A 21,848-nucleotide genomic window follows, 5' to 3' on the forward strand; every position below is an offset into this window, starting at 1 on the left:
AAAGTAGTGATGCTCTACTCACTCACAACAGAGGGTCCATTTTTAAATTTGCTCCTCTCCTTCTGGGTTCACCCCATATCTGTTCCACAAATGAACATGCGAAGATTCCAATGTGCCATTACATGCTGCTGCTGCAGCAACTTGTACGCAGGTGTGGGCTGGGGCAGTAACCCAACATCAGTATTAGAGCAGAGGGCACTCACTGGCGCACAAGCACTAGCCAGTCTAGTGCTGGGAAGGCTTGCCAGTCAGACTTGGGAAGGAGGGCAACATGGGGATACAGAAACCTTCAGCCCAACTTGGATAAGTAAGAATCCTCTGTGATAATATTCAACACATCCAGGATATATGGTGAGAGAAATGGGAAGTCTCCACCTGCCTCAGAATCCTACATTTTCCTATAATTTCACACATCATCATGTATTCTTTAAAGGAGTTTACTGGTGTTGAACAGAAGTCCTCAAATTGTGGGGCAAAGTACCAGCTGAAGCCAGGCACAGGCGTTGGCTCTTCAGAGCCCACCCAGCAATGGGACTTCTCCCTGGTCAAAGTGACTGCGCAAGTTCTATACCAAAGACTTGGGAACTGCCCAAGTGCCATCAAACACTAGCAGCCAGTGCCTGTTCTGCCTCTTCTTCCTCAGCAAGCAGGCTAGTCAGCTCCTGGCTGATAAACTGCTCAAGTTTTGTAAAATCTACCTGCTCCTCCCAGTTTTCTGTTGTACAGCATTTAGCCTGATTAGAACATCTGCCTTCTTGGCTGTGGGCTGGAATGATCCACTAGTTGCTTCAAGTGTTATAATTAGAGGTGATTGAAAATGGTGTTATTTTACTCAGAAGCCCATTGTGTTCAGGAGACTTAGGCTGTAATCCTATCTAGTTCACTGAAAACACACACTTCTAGTTATAATGCAGGGCAAGTACAGGCATCACACCTCCCAGGCTCAAGCCTGTAGATTTTTCCACCTAAGCCTAGGCAACAGATTTCCACCTTGGCAACAGATTTCAGTTACACCTACACAAACACACACACACAGTCCCCATCTAGCACAAGAGTGCTGTAATCTTCCATCTGCAATTTAGCAGCTTAAGCTAAATAAGCTAAAGTGCAAAGCGGACACCTGGAATATTAGATTGGAAAGCTGGAGGGAAAAAGAAATGGCAGCCACACACAAGCTCCTGTTTGTGACATGGGTCTAATAATTGCTAAAGGGAATAAAAATGGGGTGTAAGCAGGTAATTTCTAGAATTAGAAAAGCAATTCAGTGGTTAACAAAACCTTGTGACAAATTAAAACAAGTTACATTATGCTCCTAGAATTAACCAAGGACAAAAACAAGGGAAATAGAAGCACTGATATTTATATATTATCCTGCTGGTTAGAACAGAACCTTGGAGGACCTCAGAATCTCCCAAGTGAAATATTTGGGGCCAAACACTCTGCTCTATATTCTAGAGAGGCTGTAAGTGGACGTGGTCCTGAGACTGTTCCCATTCCACCCCCCCAATACCTCCCAATTCCACCTGTTCCACTTCCCCCCAATACTCACACATACCAAGCACCAACCCCACAACACTTCTACGCCATCTTTACCTGGCTCTTGATTCCTTGCTGAGTGATGAATGTTTTCAAGGCTCCCGTCTCAGAGTTCTGAGGGTAACCAAAGTCCAGGATTTCTGCAAAAGAGTAAAAAGTCAGAGATGACACCCAGAAAGCTTGATGCAACCGCTGCTCGTATGAGCAAGTAACAAATGGCATCTGCTAAGGAACTGTTCCCCACAATCTCTCTCATCTGTGGTGGTCACACAGCTGTCCTATAGTCAGCAGCTCAAGAGGGCAGGCGCCAGGCATCCAAGGGAACCCGCTTTGAAGCAGGATTATCTGAAGCAGCAGAATAATCTATCTTTGCAGCATTTTCTTTAGGTTTTGATTTTCGCATGAGCATGCCATAAAAATCAAAACCTAAAAAAACAACAGCAGAGTAGCAAATATCGCAGGGCAGGCCGACCAACAAGCTCAAGAGAAAGGAAATCACCATTAGCTGCCGCCACATCCCCCTCCCCACCCACAAACCGACTAAGGATCCAGAGGGACCAAACCTGTAATACAAATAAAGAGACATTGCACTTGTGAACCAGTTTCCCTCTGGCCTACAGCTATTTGCAGACTCATGATCTTCCCATTCCATTTCCCGAAGCGCTTTAAGACCCTTAACTTTTGGGCAGACTTGTGAATCTCAACAATCATCCACAGATGAAGGAGCTGCAGGCATGACACAACACTAGGTAGTGATAAGTCCACGAAAATGTAACCTAGACAATGGTGCCTCTGAACTGAAACATCTCTTCACTAAGGATATTCCAAAGGGTTCGGGCAAACTTTATTCAACTAACTTTTCAGGTTCAGCAGTCCGAGGATACTGACAAGATCCTCCATAAGGTGAGTTTAACTTCATGTACTTTTCTTGCCCATCTTGGCTGAAAAATTGGGTAGAATGAATAATGTCCAATGAATTAGAAAGGGGGAAGAGATGAGCAGTCCTAGGTCAGGCCTCTGTTATAGAAACTCTCTCCAGCCTTCTTACCTGAAGGATTTTAAGCTTTATTTTATTGCCTTTTCAGACAAGGCAAAACCACTTGTGGTGACATTTTGGTTTGAGGGGGGTCACAATAAAACTAATTAGCTTGATACACATCAGTAGCAGCCTCCATCACCCAGCTGGACAGCCTACACCAGGAACTAGATGGAGGAGTACACCCCCTTTGAGTCTGCTGACTCTCAGCAGCATCTGACACCAATAATAATAATAATATTAACTAGGTATTTATATACCACCTTTCTGGTCATCGGATTACTCCTCTGACTTTATTCAAGGCGGTTTACATAGGCAGGCATTTCTAAATCCCTCAAGGGAATTTTTACAATCATAGAAGGTTCTCTTTCAAGAACCACACAACATTTCAGATGGATCTTCCTGGTCTGGTCTCACTTCTGGCCTCCAGTTGCCTCCCACACAGGCTGACAAGTAGCTCCTTCATCTGTCACGTGGAGGGCAGCCAAAACGCTTCTTCGCTCACACCAAAGAACAGATGGAATAACTCAGCTCAGCTTGTCAGCTGCTTCAAGGTCTCACCATTCAGGGAGCTGTCGGTGGCCTCTAACTGGCGACCTTCCGATGTTATCTTCGGGCTAACAGACGCTCTACCCTCTAGACCAGACCTCCTGCCCATCAATCATAGTATCCTTCAGGTAGTCCCGAATTGGTTCAAGCTCTATCTGCAAAGAATGCTGCAGGTGTTGGCTTTTCGGCTGTACAGAATCCAACTTTATCCCAATTTCTCATTTGATTCAAGGGAGGTGCTGGCTATTCTGAGCCAGGGTTTGGAGGCAGCGATGGGTTAGATGTGCACATACACATTAAGACTTAAACATAAGCCTTAAGTTTTAGAGTAGCCATTCTCAACGGGGGCCATATGGCCCTTTGGGGAGGCCTGGCAATTTGAAGGGGACCACAGACTAAAAACTGTTAACAGGGAATTTTGTGTTTATCTATTTGAGTTGTATCCTTCTTTGACTGGGGCCCCGGAACCTGAGAAGAGCTGGAGAAGTACTGGTTTAGAGTGCTCCAGGACTGGCATTGCTTCCGGTGTTGGGTGGTGGCTGTGGCCAGAAATGCTGCTGCTCAGCTTCAACTAGTGTTGGGACAAATCCTTGAAATTCACATCTGGCCATCATCACCATTTAGATGACTGCAAAGTGTTCTCCACATAGTGCTCCTTGAAACACATTTGAAAGTACAGCTGCTACACCTGTTTTGGCAAAATTATCTGAAGGCCTTGGGGATGGACCTCAACAAGTGGGAAACCCTGGCCTCTGAGCGGTCTGCTTGGAGGCAGGCTGTGCAGCATGGCCTTTCCCAGTTTGAAGAGACACTTGGCCAACAGTCTGAGGCTAAGAGGCAAAGAAGGAAGGCCCATAGCCAGGGAGACAGACCAGGGACAGACTGCACTTGCTCCCAGTGTGGAAGGGATTGTCACTCCCGGATTGGCCTTTTCAGCCACACTAGACGCTATGCTAGAACCACCTTTCAGAGCGCGATACCAGAGTCTTTCGAGACTGAAGGTTGCCAATACTATCATACACACAGGACAGGGCCTTCTTGATTGCCCCACGCAGCAGAATTTGCTTTTCAGCTAGGTTCGTACTGCCTTCTTCTGGGTTCTTCCCAACCTCTGAGTTAATTAAAAATCCATGCTGTCTACCCAGGTTTTTGGTTAACATTAATAAGGGGTTAAAGTATGCTGAGCTCCATTCAGTTCCTCTGGTTGTTGGTTATACTTCATTATTGCCATTTTTTGTTTTGTGTTTCTCTTTAAGGGATTCTGAACTTGTTTTTACTGTTCTGTAAACTGCCTTGAGGTTGTCAGATGACTAGTGGTCAAGAAATTAAGAGTTCAAACCAAGATACACTGTTTCTTCTGAATTAGGAGGCACACTGTTGTTCATCTGAGAAGGTTCACTTTTAGGGCACGCAAGAAATTCCCATCAGCACCCCTCCCCCCACTCCCATTTCCTTGAATTGTTCTGAGTGCCTCCTGAGGGCAAGAAGTTCTTCCTTGAGAATGACTGAATGATTCAAATCACATCCAATTAGGGAACACACATGCCTGCCTTCAGCAGAGGTCAACTGGAAGGAGGGAAAACAGGGTCATGAACTGGGCAGTCTATGCAGGGCAATGGTGGTGGTACTGAGAGCTCTCATATGACTTGCATTTAGTTTCTCTTCACACTTGTGCACTCCTGGAGTTTAACACTTAATGGGTAGACATGCAAAAGACATGCCTACAGGAAGGGTGCCTATAGTTGGGCTTGAACACTTTAGTGAGTTGCAATGGTTTACTCCAACTTAACAGGCAGCAACTATGAGGTTCAGCATCAGGAGGTTGGAATACTTACATTGGTAGTCTCGTCTGGGTCTATTAGGCCAAAGTAGAACCTACGTATCCCACCCAATATATGCTGCTTCCAAGTCTACAATGCCAATTTGGGCATCCACTACTAGAGGGATTTATACCCCAGAATTCAGTCAGTATGGCTCATCCTCACCATCCAGAAGCTCGTAGATAAGCACAAAGTTGTTCTTTATGTTCTCTTCACTGATCTTTCCAAAATAGGCAGTCATCACATCACACATCTTGTAGAGGAACTCAAAGACCATGGCAGCGTTGACATTTTGCTTAGTGACAGCAGCCAGCCAGATGTTGGAACGCTTGACATGGAAGAAACTGGTGCGGGCGATGTTGGTGACTGGTGAGCGAACTTGTTGCCGTGCATGGATGACATTGACCCGGAAGGCATCCACTGCATTCCGCCTAAAGAATTGGAACATGGAGGGAAGAACAGAGTGAGATGCTAGTGGCTCCAGTCAGGCAGGTCACATACTACCTGTCTAGGTGCAGCTTTGATAAAAGAAAGCAAAATTTAGTTGCTAGGCGCTTTCTGAAACTATGCTTCTTCTGGGTTTAGTCTTACTACACATACAACTAAAAACCACATATCAAGTTCAACATATTTGTCAAAGATGGGGCTCTACTGACGGAAAAAATGACCAGAGATGGTTGAACACCAACCACTTTCTTCCCTAAGCAACAGCAAGTTCAGTAGTGGAAGAAGCTGCTTAGAAAGATAGGAAATTTCTTTTCTAGAATGTCCTTCAAGCAAGACAATCTATAGGTAATGTTCTCACAAAGAACTTCTTACCATGACTTGGATTCCTTTCAGTCATTTATCAGCTAAAATAGCTGGGCAAATTCAAGTGTCAGAGTTCAAGGGAGCAGCTTTGCTAGTACTTGCAGCCTTTCCTAATGTAAGCTTTTTTTCTCATGCATCTGCTACTGAATTGTACTTGATTGCAATAGGAATCGAGAGCTTATCATTTGTTACAATACTACTGCACCAAACTTCATTCCTTCAAGACAAGGGGAGATCCCCATCTTCCTAAAGGAATGACACAGAAAGTTGAAGCCAGAAGAACGAAGACAAACGTCCAAGCCCAATCTGAGATTCGGGAAGAACACTCAGTTGTGCTTCCCAGTTTAACTGGGTTGTCTGTAGCATCATCGATAGTTTCCACATTCCTTTGGGAAGAGCACTTTGCAAGTTCCCGCTGTTGAGAAAATGCTTGTTATGTGACTTTTTGTTACATGACCTTTCCCACCTGCCCAATATCAGGAACAAACAGAAGGAGCTGTACAACTGCTGAGATAATCAATTTCAGTCTCAAACTACAAAGGTAACAGAATCAGTCTGATTTCCTGTGGGCCACACTTTGATTTAATAATATTTTGATTTAATAACAGCCATACAGTTAAATTGCTATACCAGTTACCCCACTGTTGCAGTGCCCATTATGTCCTGCCATTTATCTCTTACCTATTACTACAGCAGCCAATGAGATGGGATGAACAGAAATGGCGCCAGCGAAGAAAAGGAGGAGTGACAGCAACAAGAGAAAGGTTAGAACACACACGTACACACAAAGCACAATGAATCAAAGAAAGAGAGACAAAGGCACAGACACAGACAAGCAACCACCCCTCCCACGCAAAGGTTCAAAGTAGTCCTTCAGCAGTGGCAGAGAAGCTTGCACAGAAGAGACGAGTTTACAGATTAACAGTGCCAATGGAGCAGCCGAGCATTTTGTGTTATCAAGTGAACTGCAAGTCATATCCCATTTCTTATCACTGTCAAAGGAGGAGACCATACTGGTGTTTGGTCATACCAAAAAGGTAGAAAGCTTGCTTAACCCTAAATGTTTTTGCTTTCACTATTTTGAGCTCTCAGCTGCATAATCCTAAATATCATAGTCTTGCCCTCTGGAAAGGAAGATGGCCAGAATGCTTTAGGATTTGCATTATCAGCTTCCAAATTTGACAAACTGGAGACCAACTCTACATCACACATTTAGAACGAACAATGCAACAGTCAGTGGACCAAGCTGCCAAAGCCATACCAAGGCAAAGTTCGGTTTTCTTAAACTAGAAAAAATACAGTTTACACTTGGAAAACTGTTCTTTAAGAGGTAGATGGCAACTATTTGCTAGTTCTAACAATGTCACTTAACGTTTGGGACTGCTTTCAAGAATTATTTATTTGAACTCTCATAATAAGCAAACACTTCATTCACTGATTTTATTCTAGGTTGAATTGACATTTTACTATGAATTAGGTTTTCTGATACACAGGCTCCTGCGAACAGACATTTCCACTGTTGAACTTTGCAAATTCAAGTCAGTAAACAAGACTGCCTCCAAAATAATTATAAACACCACTACCACCAAAAGAACAGATTACCACCAACCCACTCTTCAACCATGACCCGTTGGCCAGTTTTATCTGCCACATGAGCTATAATCTGAAGTGGGTAGTCTGTAGGACTGAGATGACTGTAAATGGCACATTTTTGGAAGGCCTTTTGACTACTGTGTTCCTGAAATAGGAAACACTTTCTTTAAAACACAGTCTTTCATCCCTGTTGCAAATGGTAGTTATCTGTTGTAAACTCATTCTTCCTTCATTATTATTAAAGGCGGTTTCTACATTAAAGTAATTACACAAGCAAATGACACAGGGTGCTATGTGAGAGGAGATACCTACACCTGCTTTAAAAATAGCTCTTTTACTAAACACCTAAAACAGCAATCGCACAATCTGATTTTTCCAACTTATTTTCCAGGAGGGTAGCTGCAGTAGTCAATGTACTGACTTATACCACAGCTAGAGCACATTTTTGTCAAGTTCAGAACTTAAAGCACAAAACATTTTGTAGTTTAAAAGCAGGTACCTGAAAGGTACCAATAAGAAGTATTTTCAAAAAGGCAGCAGTTATTCAGTATCAGACTGCCAGTATAACATGAAAGTACACGTTCAGTACACTGCATCTTCACAATAGCTTAATACAATGGACTTACTTGGATGCATCTTTTGTCCAACATGAAGCCAACATGCAGCAATCATCTCTGCATAGCAGACAGATGTGTACCATGCATACATTTCAAGCCATTCTCGGTACTGCAATCCTAAAGTCTTGCATATGCAGAATCTTAATTCAGTACATAATTTGCCTCCTTAATTTATATAGGCACACGTCAATATTTCAGAGCCATGCATTTCTACTAATGAACCTGCCCCAAGAAGGTTCCACAGTGTACAAGCAATAGATGTTGTGATGCACTGAGATGATTTCTACTTGAACAGAATCTAAGAGACACTTAGCAATAAGAGATACTTTTACCCTATACCTACTTATCAAGGTCATACCACCAATGTCATCCTACATACGCATAAAGCAGTCAGTGTCACCACTTTGACACAGCATTATCTGTGATGCTACAGTCTCCCACAGAACCAGGAATTATCGTTCTGAAAAGTATAATAGCAAAGAGGCAGCAATAGGCTTGCTGAAGAACACCTCCAAGTGAATGAGATGCTGGCTTCCGAAACTGTACTGAAAGGTCAGAAAAGGCAGCTACCCCAAAGGAGGCTAAATGAAAGAATCATCTATTAGAAATGAAAGAATCATCTATTAGAAACTAGGTCAGTAACAACATTATCTGAATAAATCACAGGTAGACACCCATACCATTTCACTATAATTGAACCAAAGATTTTGTCAACAATTTGTTTCCTTTAGCAGAAGTAGTCCTTTTGACCACCAGAATGCTTAATATGCAGATTTAACTATTTATTTCGCATACAGAAGGTCCTAGGTTCATTCACTAACATTGCCAGGTATGGCTGGAAAAGAACTTCCCAGTCAAACTTGGATGAGCTGCTGCTAATCAGTATAGACAATACCAAGTTGGATGATCCAATGCAAAACAAAATACAGAAGCTCCCCTACTTAAGAACATCCTACTTAAAAGTTCTTAAGATACAAGCACGCCTGGCCATATGTTTTGTCCATAAATGGCATTAGCACCCATTCCAAACTTCCCTCAAATGAGGGCGGACTTCCCTCAAATGAGGAGGCTGGTTAGAAGGAGGTTGAAAGGGAGGGTAAAAAGAGTCCAGTCTCTCCAGAGTGCATGGAGGCTGCTTAAAACAACAGTAATAGAGGCCCAGCAGAGGTGTATACCGCAAAGAAAGAAGGGTTCCACTAAATCCAGGAGAGTGCCCGCATGGCTAACCAGCCAAGTTAGAGAGGCTGTGAAGGGCAAGGAAGCTTCCTTCCGTAAATGGAAGTCTTGCCCTAATGAAGAGAATAAAAAGGAACATAAACTGTGGCAAAAGAAATGTAAGAAGGTGATAGGGGAGGCCAAGCGAGACTATGAGGAACGCATGGCCAGCAACATTAAGGGGAATAATAAAAGCTTCTTCAAATATGTTAGAAGCAGGAAACCCGCCAGAGAAGCGGTTGGCCCTCTGGATGGTGAGGGAGGGAAAGGGGAGATAAAAGGAGACTTTTATCAGTCAGATTTGGGTCCCAAATCTGAAAAAGTCATCTGTGGTAAGTCAAGCTCCAGGCAAACAGAAAAGGAAAATGAGCATTCAGCAGCCTGAACTAAACTATCAAAGGCTTCTAATGCTGACTCCCAAGGTATGACAACTAGCACTGTAAGATCTCCCACGGCAGAGTTACACTCAATTTTCATTTGCCAACTATCAGGCTCAAAATAAATGAAATTAAGGTATTAACCAAGGGGAAGCCAGGTCAGTTTCATACAATATAAGCTATACTATGTTGATAACAATTTTGTTTTAATTTAAAAAAAAAACCAGTTGCTAAAGCTAAAAATTGACAAGCAAACTGCCCAACAGTCCTCAAATAGGATTTAGGTTATATCAAAGATTCATATGTAGGTGCGGCCCTGTATGCCAAGAATTGAAATACAGGTCCAGCCTTGTTATACAAGGATTTTTTATGCATGGATTTGACTCAGCACGAATGGCCACTGCAAATGAGAAGGAATGTGCTGATCCCTGGAGAAGGGGAAAATGCACCCCTTTAAAATCAGTTTAAGAAACTGAACAGTCCTTTTACAACAGCCTTCTTAATGAGAGGGGGGGGGGCAGCTGGCTGACAATCCAGCAATTGACAACCTCTCCCTCCCTTCCCCCTGAGCAAGTGAAAGAAGGGTGATCACTTTGCATTGGTGAAGGGAGGGACTGAGTGAAGTGCCTTTGTAAGTGCTTGGAGGAGGACTGATTGATGGATTGTCTTCTTAATGACTCTTATCTTACATCAGTAAGGTCAGCAAGGCTGTTTTAAATCACTGGAGCAAAGAAACTTTGTTTTTTAAATTGATTTGCTATAGTGCTTTTTTTTGCCATCCACATGAGGAATGCACGCAAATAATGAGGCTCAGTCTGTACTGTAATCTTAACACAAGTGCAAGAACTTTGCCAAAGCAGTTGCTACAGTATTCTCTCCCTACATCTATCATGTAGGATGCTGACTACCAGCCACTGCAGGCCAACAATATTTCACAATGATTGGTTATTAGCAAAAGGGCCTGCAAGCACTGAAGTCTTAGATTTAGAACAGAAATTTAAGTACTTGACACCACTCTCCCCACCAGAGGTAAGCAACATGTGGTTCATGGGTTCCACATGGTCCAGTAAAGCTCTTCAACCCAAGAAGATTGTCAGAGCCTCTTTTTCTGAAGCGGGAAGAACCAACACTCCAGTGGACAAAGTATAGCTGAATGGGAACCCAATGACTCACTAAAAGAAGAATGAGATCTCTACTGCTGCTGCAGGCATCTCTCCTGCATGCTTTTATTACAGGACCTCTATGGGGAAAGTGGGTCAAAAGAATTCCTAAAAAGGTAACCAAGTCATATTTTTTTAAACCCAAGGTGCAGGAAAGAGACTATGGAGAATGAAAGACTTACTATTGGTCAGTAATATCTTTATACTAGTATACTGGCCAACTTTGATTTCTGAGTCTCAGTATAACCCTTTAGCTTCCAAGAGCAGTGTTTCTCAAACTGTGGGTCTGGAACCAGTAGGTGGGTCGCGAGCCAATTTCAGGTGAGTCCCCATTCATTTCAATATTTTTAATATATTAGACTTGATGCTACATTAGTATTGTGACAACATATGGGGAAATATTACAGACCTGTATTTTTAACAAGCTATTATGTTCTTTTCACAATGATGTAAATGAGACTTACTCCTGGGTAAGGGTGGGTAGGATTGCAGCCTAAAATTGTTAAAAATTTTCCTGCTTGATGATGTCACTTCAGGTCATGACATCACTTCCAGTGGGTCCTGAACAGATTCTCATTCTAAAAAATGGGTCCCGGTGCTAAATGTGTGACTTCTGGGCTATATCTGTACCCCACCCACCACAGATAAGCTTCACAGGAATCTGTAAAAAATATAAAATGCAGCATGAAAGCAAGCCTGATGTTTGCAGAACTGTCACTCCTGTCAATGTCTAGGGCAACATCAAGGTTTGCAGTTATCATTTGAAACCAAATAAGGCAGCAAACCTAAACACTTTCCAGGGAGTAAGTTCTATTAAATTCAATGAGATTGCAGAGTAAACATGCAGATGACTGCACTGAGACACTACTACATCCTTCCACCAACTTGACATATTGCCCATTCAACTCTCTAGAAGTGACCGCTGACAAATACAATATGAAAGGAGAGCACTCTAATGTTAACAAGTCTTGAGTCCCATCTGCCTTAGTTTGTGTATTAACTATGCACAACTTCCTGGAAGAACCTGCCTTATATGCAGACCAAACATGGATCTTGTTTTGCCAGCTTTACTATTAAAGCCAATGAATGCACTTATCCATGCATCAAAAAGTGGGAAGGAGCTCTCAGTTCGGGGAGCCTGAAAAGCTCAAATTACAGTAAGAAGAAATCTTTAAGTCCTATATTCTACAAGCTTCAATTTTTTGGACTCGAGGTAGCACTGATCAGCTCCTGAAAAGTTCCAAAGCAGAAAAAGTGCTTCTCTGAAGAAGGTACCCAAGAAACAAACAGTTAAAGGAGAGCCATTCCCACAAATGTTGCCATGATGGACACTGACTGGAAATGCTACATTATACCCCCAGGAACAAAGCAAGGTGGGACACATTCTAAAGGCAGTACACAGCACAATCTCGACATGCACATGTAGCTAAAGCAGCAGTAGCTGGGAAAGTATAAGTTCGGTGCTGAATGAAAGCAGAACTGTATTAAAGCACTTACCCAATGTCATCTCGGTAGACTCGAGAGATTAAAACCTCTCCCTTATGATTATAAATGAACAGGCCCCCAATCATGATGAAAATTTAGTCTTCCTTTTCCATGGTCCTTTGATCAGATCTACAAATAAAGGAGATGATCAGATATATGGTACATAACGGAGTGAAAATGACAAGTCCCAAGAATTCCCCCCCCCCCACTTCCAACACCAATCTGGGATCAACATCTCTCAAGTACAGTCCACTGCCACCTCAGCCATCCTCAATCTTCTCCTGAGATTGGAGTGCGGACTGGGAGGAAGGGTGGCAACTCTAAACATCATGTGGCACTCTCATGTCAGACAAACAGATTTGTAGCACGTACAAGTCTTGGCTGGGTGCCAGTTGAAATTCATGGGTTCTAGTTTAAGTGTAGCGGCTTTCATTCTTGGTCCAGTAGAACATCTACTGGTTTGAAGGTGGCCCTGGTCTTCCTTCCCCTTTGGGTCAAGTGGGACTGCAATATTTAATATAGCTGGTCAAACCACATCTGTTATAAGATCTAGACGAGATGAATTGCTAATTATTAAGAGGAAGAGTGTGCTCTCTGCAGAACAAGCTACTTCATCAGCATGAGTGCAGTTGGGGGATTTTCACAGCTGCCTATTTCTACATAGGTTTCTTCAATATCAACCCTGCGAAATGTTTCCCCTTAGTTTGCAAGGAACACAAGCCACTCTCACTAGGGAGTCATAGGTCCACTTGAGGCATTGTCAGGTAGAAACTCTGGTTCAAAATCTCCCTATGGAAGTTCTTACCCTTTTCATCAACTTGTTTGGCAGGACAAAGGAAGACCATTCATACCAGCTGGGCAGTTCCCCCCCTTAGGTGAATTCAGAGGAGGAAATGCACAGAAAAATCTGAACTTTCCATGTTCTGCAGATAAATGAGACCCCTGACTAAAAGAAGCTGCAGCTTATGAATACCAATATACATTATAAGCAACAAAGGTTAAACTAGTTTACATAGAAAAATAAGTTTGTTCCCCATTTCAGAGGGGCCACAATCTAAAAAAATATGCAAGACATACACCAGCAAACAAAAACTGGAAAAAAAGATGCTGTGCTGAGATGAATAAGTTCTCCTTCTGCCAAGTGGAATAACACCTTAATGCTTGCCGCTAAGAAGCAACAAGTTTCAGGATGGTTCCTCTGATTATCAGGTCCAAGTCTAGCATATTTTTACACACTTCTCTTATAAGCTAACAGGTCACTTTCTCCAAAGCACAAGTGGGGCATCAGCAGTTAATTCTGCATTTGCTGAAACAAAATGCACAATCTCTCAAACAATCTTTCATTTTTATGGGATGCCAGAACTGGGTTTTTGCCTCTCTCACTGGCTGGTCCCACCCAAGTTCACCAACTCAGATTACCCCTTTACTACCAGGGCAGGAGGTCTGGTCTAGAGGGTAGAGACTCCATTAGCCAGAAGATAAACATCAGAAGGTCCTCAGTTCAAGGACACCGGCAGCTCCCTGAATGGCTGAGAATGGCAAAAACTTGAAGCAGTTGACAAGCCCAGCTGAGTGAGTCTACCTGCTCTTGGTGGGAGCAAGAAGCGTCTTGGCTGCCCTCCATGTGAGTGGTGGAGCTGCTTGTCAGTGTGCGTGGGAGAACTGGAGGCCAGAAGTGAAACCAAACCAGAAAGATCCATTCTGAAATGTTGTTGGTTCTTGAAAGAAAAATCCTCTATAATTGTAAAAATCCCCTTGAGGGATTTAGATATGCCTGCCTATGTAAACAGCCTTGAATAAAGTCAGAGGAGTAATCTGATGACCAGAAAGGCAGTATATAAATGCAGTTATTTTTTTATTATTTTTATTATTATTATTATGGTCAGGCCCAACCAAATCTGGCTGTCATTTCAGCCCTTTGTCCAACAGTCTGCTCCAGTACCTTTCTGAAGAATCTAGTGGTGTTACCACGGCTTTCTGTTCTGAATATGGGCATGTGACGGATAAACTTTAATGGACAAGCTGCACACGTTGTCTAAGACAGGCAAGCTAATCTTATTAAAAACAAAAGAGGCTTTACAAAAAATAGCGAATGGAACCCTTCACCATATGAGTCCAAAAATGTCTGCATATGTTTAAGAAAGGAGAAGGTATAGAGAAGGGTATGTTTTTTAGGGAGTCACAGCAGATCAGTACAATTCTGCTACCTACTGTAGTTAGACTGCATAGTTAGACACAGTGGAATTTTATCAGGATTAAGAGTCACAGAGTTATAGCACTGCAAAAGCTTGACAATCCCATACAGCCCAGCCTAGTGAGACAAGCTTCTGCATCTGTATTCAGTATAACCATTTCTTACAAAGCAGAATGACTAATGAAACTAGATCAAGATTTGCCCTACCACTGAATTGGAAACTTAGTAATGCTTCAAAGTAAGTGATCTTAGTTCTATGGAATTAGGAAGAGGTAGCTGTAACATTAATACAGTGCCTGGAACCAAGTATACTTAGGCAGAACAGAACCTAGTCCATCAACTCGAGCACAGTGCCGAAGGCATACTGAAAACAGTAAGGAGACTCTCTTAATTCTGCTGCATTCTGACCAACACCAATGTCAATGCTGGCAACCTTCAGTCTTGAAAGACTATGGTATCGCGCTCTGAGATTCGGGAGTGACAATCCCTTCCACACTGGGAGCAAGTGCAGTCTGTCCCTGGCCTGTCTCCCTGGCTATGGGCCTTCCTTCTTTGCCTCTTTGCCTCAGACTGTTGGCCAAGTGTCTCTTCAAACTGGGAAAGGCTATGCTGCACTGCCTGCCTCCAAGCGGGCCGCTCAGAGGCCAGGGTTTCCCACTTGTTGAGGTCCACTCCTAAGGCCTTCAGATCCCTCTTGCAGATGTCCTTGTATCGCAGCTGTGGTCTACCTGTAGGGCGCTTTCCTTGCACGAGTTCTCCATAGAGGAGATCCTTCGGGATCCGGCCATCATCCATTCTCACAACATGACCAACACCAAGTTGTGGAATAAGACAGCATGGCAGTTCATGGCATTTGTAATTAAGTTAACAACACTACCAGAATTTAACAAAAGCCTGCCAGTTAGCTCCTATTGTGCATCTTGCAGATCCTTCTGAAGGCCAGCAGCTTCAGAAGGCCTCCGAGCATCAACTTCTCTGTCAACTGGATACAGGGAGAAGAACCAGATAAGCAGGGCCATGATTGCTAAGGACTTTCTAGACAAAACCAACACCATGTTTTGCTCTCAGAGATTAACTGATATCCTGTGAAATGGCTATAAAATGGACAGAATATATTCCTTGTACATCTGCAGAGGCTACTTGAGGCTAAAAAAGAACCATTAAAAAAGACAGACTGGTGAGCACATACATGCACTTATACATTCTTAAAGACTGATCCATTTCTGAAAGAGTAGTCAAAGGAAACAATCCTTTGCCAAGCAGAACAGTAGCTTAGAGGAAGTCAAGAGAATCAGCTCTTGAGCAAGTATGGATGTTTGGGTGCCTCCTTACTAGTTGCATCCTATCTCCGGACCAGATCAGATGGAAAGCTCTTCAACCTCTCCAGACTGAGAGCAAAGTCCAAAGTCCAGCTGAAATGTCTGCGTGACTTCCTCTTTGCCGACGATGCAGCTGTCACCGCCCACTCTGCCAAAGATCTCCAGCAGCTCATGGATCGTTTTAGCAAGGCCTGCCAAGATTTTGGACTGACAATCAGCCTGAAGAAAACACAGGTCACGGTTCAGGATGTGGACTCACCTCCCTGCATTACAATCTCTGCGCATGAACTGGAGGTTGTCCATGACTTTGTGTACCTTGGCTCAACGATCTCCGACACTCTTTCTCTCGATACCGAGCTAAACAAACGCATCAGTAAAGCAGCTACTACGTTTTCCAGACTCACAAAGAGAGTCTGGTCCAACAAGAAGCTGACGGAACATACCAAGATCCAGGTCTACAGAGCTTGCATCCTGAGTACACTTCTGTACTGCAGCGAGTCATGGACTCTTCACTCACAACAGGAGAGGAAACTGAATGCTTTCCACATAAGCTGCCTCCGACGTATTCTCGGCATCACCTGGCAGGACAAAGTTCCAAACAACACAGTCCTGGAACCTGCTGGAATCCCTAGCATGTATGCTCTACTGAAACAGAGACGCCTGCGTTGGCTCCGTCATGTCGTGAGAATGGATGATGGCCGGATCCCAAAGGATCTCCTCTATGGAGAACTCGTGCAAGGAAAGCGCCCTACAGGTAGACCACAGCTGCGATACAAGGACATCTGCAAGAGGGATCTGAAGGCCTTAGGAGTGGACCTCAACAAGTGGGAAACCCTGGCCTCTGAGCAGCCCGCTTGGAGGCAGGCTGTGCAACATGGCCTTTCGCAGTTTGAAGAGACACTTGGCCAACAGTCTGAGGCAAAGAGGCAAAGAAGGAAGGCCCATAGCCAGGGAGACAGGCCAGGGACAGACTGCACTTGCTCCCAGTGTGGAAGGGATTGTCACTCCCGAATCGGCCTTTTCAGCCACACTAGACGCTGTTCCAGAACCACCTTTCAGAGCGCGATACCATAGTCTTTCGAGACTGAAGGTTGCCAACTACTACTAGTTGCAGAAATATGCTCAGACCTCATCTGCTCTAGACCCTTGCACAACATTTTTTGAACCTATTACAAATTGGCACCCAACATACTGGTGGGTGACCCTAGGCACATGCTAAACTTTGGTCAAAATCAGGCCTAAGCAAAACTTGTGAGCCAGATTCAAAATATTGTACCTCATCCTCAAGTTCCCTCAAGATCCCCCCTTTTGTTTTGAGTAGAACCTGAATGACAATATGATATTTCCCCGGAAAGGCCATAGTTTCCAGATACACAGCCATAGCTTCCAGAGGTGTCTAATTAACTTAATATATGGGGAGAAAACAGAAGGCCATTTGGTACCATGAAAAGAATGAACTCAACCCAACAATTATTTCTAGCAAATGTTAAGTTTAGAAAAAGGAAAATGCTTATGCTGAAACCACCAATGGCCCAGCCTTTATCTACTGAAAGGTCAGCAAGCCCAAACCCCAGGCACTAGGAATAAAAAAGCATCTGAGCTGCAGCTCTTAGGACCACCTCCATTTTTTTCTGAATTCAGTGTTTTTTCTCCTCTATTCTTCCAATATGTCAGGAAAGGTACTGGAAGAACCCAGGTTGACTGAATGGAGTGGCAATTAGTGGTTAGCACATGAACCTCTCCTTGCTCTCCATTTTCCCAGCAGCAGAATGGGGAGGACACTGGACGTTCTATCTGCTGCCACCATCCCAGGATACAGAGATCAGGCGGAGGGGCATCTCCAAGGGGAAAAAACTCCCTTCCCAGGAGAGCACAGAATCCCAGGGATCCTTTTTAAACAATGAAATTGCAGTACTGCCTGTGAGCAATCTGCAAACCAACATAACGATCATAGCAGACATGGCCAAAACACACAAGGGTCCCTGTGCTTGCACTTGGGTTATATAGCTTGATGACATCAAACCTACCAAATTGGACAAGTGGAACCTACCTGGCCACTTCATTCTACTCCTCTGTCTAGACCAGGGGTGCCCAAACTACGGCCCTGGGGCCACTTGCGGCCCTCAAGGCCTCTCAATGTGGCCCTCAGGGAGCCCCCACTCTTCAATGAGCCTCTGGCCCTCCGGAGATTTATTGGAGCCCGCTCTAGCCCGACACAACTGATCTCAGCATGAGGGCAACTGTTTGATCTCTTGCGTGACCTGTGGGATGAGGGCTACCTCCACTGCCTGCTGTTTCACGTCTGTGATGCAGTAGCAGCAGTAAACGCCAGCCTTCATTCATTCATATAAGTTCATCTTTAATAGATTCATTTATGTAAACTTATGTAAATTTATTCAAATTTTAATGTAAATTAATTTTTTTTTTCTCCACTGCCCTCTTCCCGGACATATTGTCAGAGAGCTGATGTAGCCCTCCTGCCAAAAACTTTGGGCACCATTGGTCTAGACCATTGGTTTTTGGCAGGAGGGCCACATCGTCTCTCTGACACTGTGTCGGGGGCCGAGGGAAAAAAAGAATTAATTTACATTTAAAATTTGAATAAATTTACATAAGTTTACATAAATGAATTTATTAAAGATGAACTTATATGAATGAATGAAGGTCTTGCAATAGCTCAAGGCCTATAAAAGGCCTTGCACAAAGCAAGGCTTGCCTTTCCTTTGCTGCCACTGCTGCATCACAGATGTGAAACAGCAAGCAATAGAGGGAGCCCTCATACCACAGCTCATGCGAAAGGTTGAACAGTCGGCCGTCATGCTGAGAGCAGTAGCATCGGGCCAGTGTGGGCTCCAACAAATCTCAGGAGGGCCAGAGGCTCATTGGAGACTGGGGGCTCCCTGAGGGCCGCATTGAGAGGCCTCGAGGGCCGCAAATGGCCCCCGGGCCGGGGTTTGGGCACCCCTGGTCTAGACAGATAGGTTTAGCTACCCAACTGGTAGGTACTTGACAATCTCAATAGGAGGATAGGAAGGACACCAATCCACAAAAGCACATGGCTGGCAGGTTACTGCAGGCGGATAAACCACCAGCTTTGAAACAGATAAACCATCATACAAGCTTCCCAAGATACTCCACCACTCTCTAACCATTTCTAGATCAACCTGCGCAGGCAGGGAAAGTGGATGAGACAACCTGGAAGCACCAAGGATAAAGGGATGCTCATACTGTGGAGAGGTTATGCAAAGGGATGACCTATAGAGACCCTACCCCAGAAGTGGCTATCAAAATGGCCTGATATAAAGTCATGGGGCTTCCTCATCCAGCTACAACTATTTTTGCCAAACACTTTGCTCCCCTTCCCAGCAGCATCTAAGGAGAGAGATGAAAAGGACAAGAAAACAGTTGCTCCTGGTGGCCTGCCACTGCTTTTCCAAGGCTGCAAGAATTTAGTAGCATGTATGGGGCAGGGGATTAGGATGAACCACAAACTCTATGATTAAGCTTAAGAACCCCACAGTGCTAAAAAAACAAGTAGAGCACATGTGCAGTGCCAGGAGACAGCATATCCTTCAAAACAGCCCAGGAAGTCCTAGGGCAGGGGTGTCAAACATGAGGCCCGGGAACTGGATGTGGCCCACAGAAGCTTTTTATGTGGCCCTTAGGCTTTCAGTTGCTGAGTAGTGCTGAGGTGTTACTGCTGCAGCAGACCACATGAAAATTGGGCTCTCCCATATCTTGAAATACAATCAAGATTTGTATATTTTCTCTTCTGTCATTTGCAGCTAATGAGTTCCTCAGTAAGAAAAAAGTGTTTATCTTTGGTTATGAACAGTTTAGTAACATTACTTCTTGCCTAATGATCTCACTTCCAGACCCCAGCAGGCATCATGAATGCTATGTGGCCCTCTGTATGAAATGAGTTTGACACCCCTGTCCTAGGACATCGTTAACTAGTTTACCTTATACACAGACAGTTGCTTTATTTAGACCAGTGGTTCTTACTTTCGGGGGGTCACAGACTCCCTTGAGAACCTGATGAAAGATATGGACCCACCCCACCACAGAAAAATGCGCATAAACACATACATGGCATTGTTCGCACCCAGTTCATGGACCACAGACATGCAGTAATGCCTGATTTGACTGCCTTCTTTTAGCAACTGCTCTTATCAAAACCCTCAAATAGAGCTGCAGAAAAGAGATTAGCCATGCTACCCTCACACATTCCCACAACTCACTTTGTCAGTTTATACACTGTCTTGGATAACAAAATGACTGTTACAAAGCTGCACGCTTTCCTCCCCATCTCCAAAGACATCACCAAGGACAGCCTGCAGTCCACTTCCAAGGGGCCATTCTGCCTTCAAGTACCACTAGCACAGTGTTCCCATGTCAAGTAAGGAAACGCTCTCTGCAGACTTCAACATTTCTCTGCCATATTCTCTCCCACTCTTATTGTGACTCTTCTCCAGTATGCACTACTGGAACCAAGTATAAAAAGCAACTCTAATTTCAGGCTCTCAAGGATTTTCCATGGCCCCAAATTAGACAAATCATGTTCTTCATTAATTATTCAATTGCATAAATAGAATTCAGATGGAAGGAACTCAAGCAGAGGCCACCAGCTTAAGTGTTCTCATTCCCATTAGTGTTGTTTTCAGATGAGCATATCATGCTGTGCCACAATAGTCTACTCTTTCAACGATCCAAATTTCAGAATCTGAAATGTTCAGTATTTTCCTGTGTAGCAGCAAGTTCAGGCTTCCTGTGTTCTGCCACATATTACACTCATCCAAGCAGTCCTCCGAAGCAGGATAACTTGCCTTGTCACTAATTAAGGTGGAAAAGTAACTTAAGTGGATGTTGGTCTTAATGACCAACAGAAAAAGAAAGCTTGCCTACATTAAGCAGCTAAACACATTAAGTGCACATTCTCATTCTCACCTGCAGAACGGACTACAACAGGACCCCAACGGCAATTCAATGGGATTAGAGGTTTAAGCATTAGCAACATCACAGGGATCAGCAATGTAGCTATATTTATCCTCCTGATGTGTCAATGTCATTCTGCTTTTATGCATTAGGCCAGGGGTGCCCAAACCCCGGCCCTGGGGCCACTTGCAGCCCTCGAGGACTCCCAATGTGGCCCTCAGGGAGGCCCCAGGCTCTGGCCCTCTGGATAGACTTGCTGGAGCCCACAACGGCCCAACACAACTGCTCTCAGCGTGAGGGCAACTGTTTAACCTCTCGCGTGAGCTGTGGGATGAGGACTCCCTCCACTGCCTGCTGTTTCACGTCTGTGATGCAGTAGCTGCAGCAAAGGAAAGGCCAGCCTTGCTTTGTGTAAGGCCTTTTATAGGCCTTGAGTTATTGCAAGACCTTCATTCATTCATATATTCATCTTTAATATATTCATTTATGTAAACTTATGTAAATTTATTCACATTTGAAATGTAAATTAATTCTCCCCCCCCGGCCCCCAAAACATTGTCAGAGAGATGATGTGGCCCTCCTGCCAAAAACTCTGGACACCCCTGCATTAGGCAGCTGAGTGGCCCATCCTGGAGAATCCTTCCATAGATACACAGAATTTGGTCAATCCTTTATGTTAGGACACTCCTTTATGTCAGTGTTAAACAGACATAACAAAACAGACACCTGCTGCAAGTAGCCAAGGCCCTTCATTTCTAAAGCAGAGGCACTAAAGTACCACCCACCAGTTTTCCCTTATGCTGAGAAACTTTGTGCAGGTTTCAAAGATCAGGCAGTTTGTACTCATAATTATAAGCTAACTAAAAGGGGTCCACTTTATAAAACAGGATCAGGGTCAAGAAAGCTTGAACACAGCAAAAGTTATGAAGGTAAATAGGGGGATTGTAAATCCTTTTTGCTGGACTCAGGGGGGGACTATAAAAAGCAGAAGCTTATTTGATAAATGACTGTATTAAGTGCAATAAGTTAGGGAGATTTTTTAGCTATGTAAACTAGTTTGATGAAAAGTGACAACACCCAGCAATATTACTCATGGCCACTGGAAATAAGGAGGCCTTAAAATGATTTTTTGTTCCAAATACTTCCATTTGGGGTCAAAGTTAACGCAAGGATTGATATGCAGGTCAACATATTGGCAGTAC

The 21,848-nt window shown here is 43.8% G+C and overlaps 1 protein-coding gene across 1 annotated transcript in view; it reads right to left on the reverse strand.

The window, feature by feature from the left end:
- AP2M1 (adaptor related protein complex 2 subunit mu 1) overlaps positions 1-21,848 on the reverse strand; it is a 48,446-nt gene that overhangs the window by 10,152 nt on the left and 16,446 nt on the right. The window contains exons 2-4 of the mRNA XM_066618979.1: positions 12,211-12,327; positions 5,107-5,372; positions 1,594-1,676 (exon numbers count right to left, since the gene is read on the reverse strand). Of these exons, the coding sequence (XP_066475076.1) occupies positions 1,594-1,676; positions 5,107-5,372; positions 12,211-12,284 (423 nt within the window). The 5' untranslated portion in view covers positions 12,285-12,327. The remainder of the gene's footprint in view (positions 1-1,593; positions 1,677-5,106; positions 5,373-12,210; positions 12,328-21,848) is intronic.

The sequence above is a fragment of the Tiliqua scincoides genome, chromosome 3 (genome assembly GCF_035046505.1).
Source record: "Tiliqua scincoides isolate rTilSci1 chromosome 3, rTilSci1.hap2, whole genome shotgun sequence".
Taxonomy (NCBI): Eukaryota; Metazoa; Chordata; class Lepidosauria; order Squamata; family Scincidae; genus Tiliqua; species Tiliqua scincoides.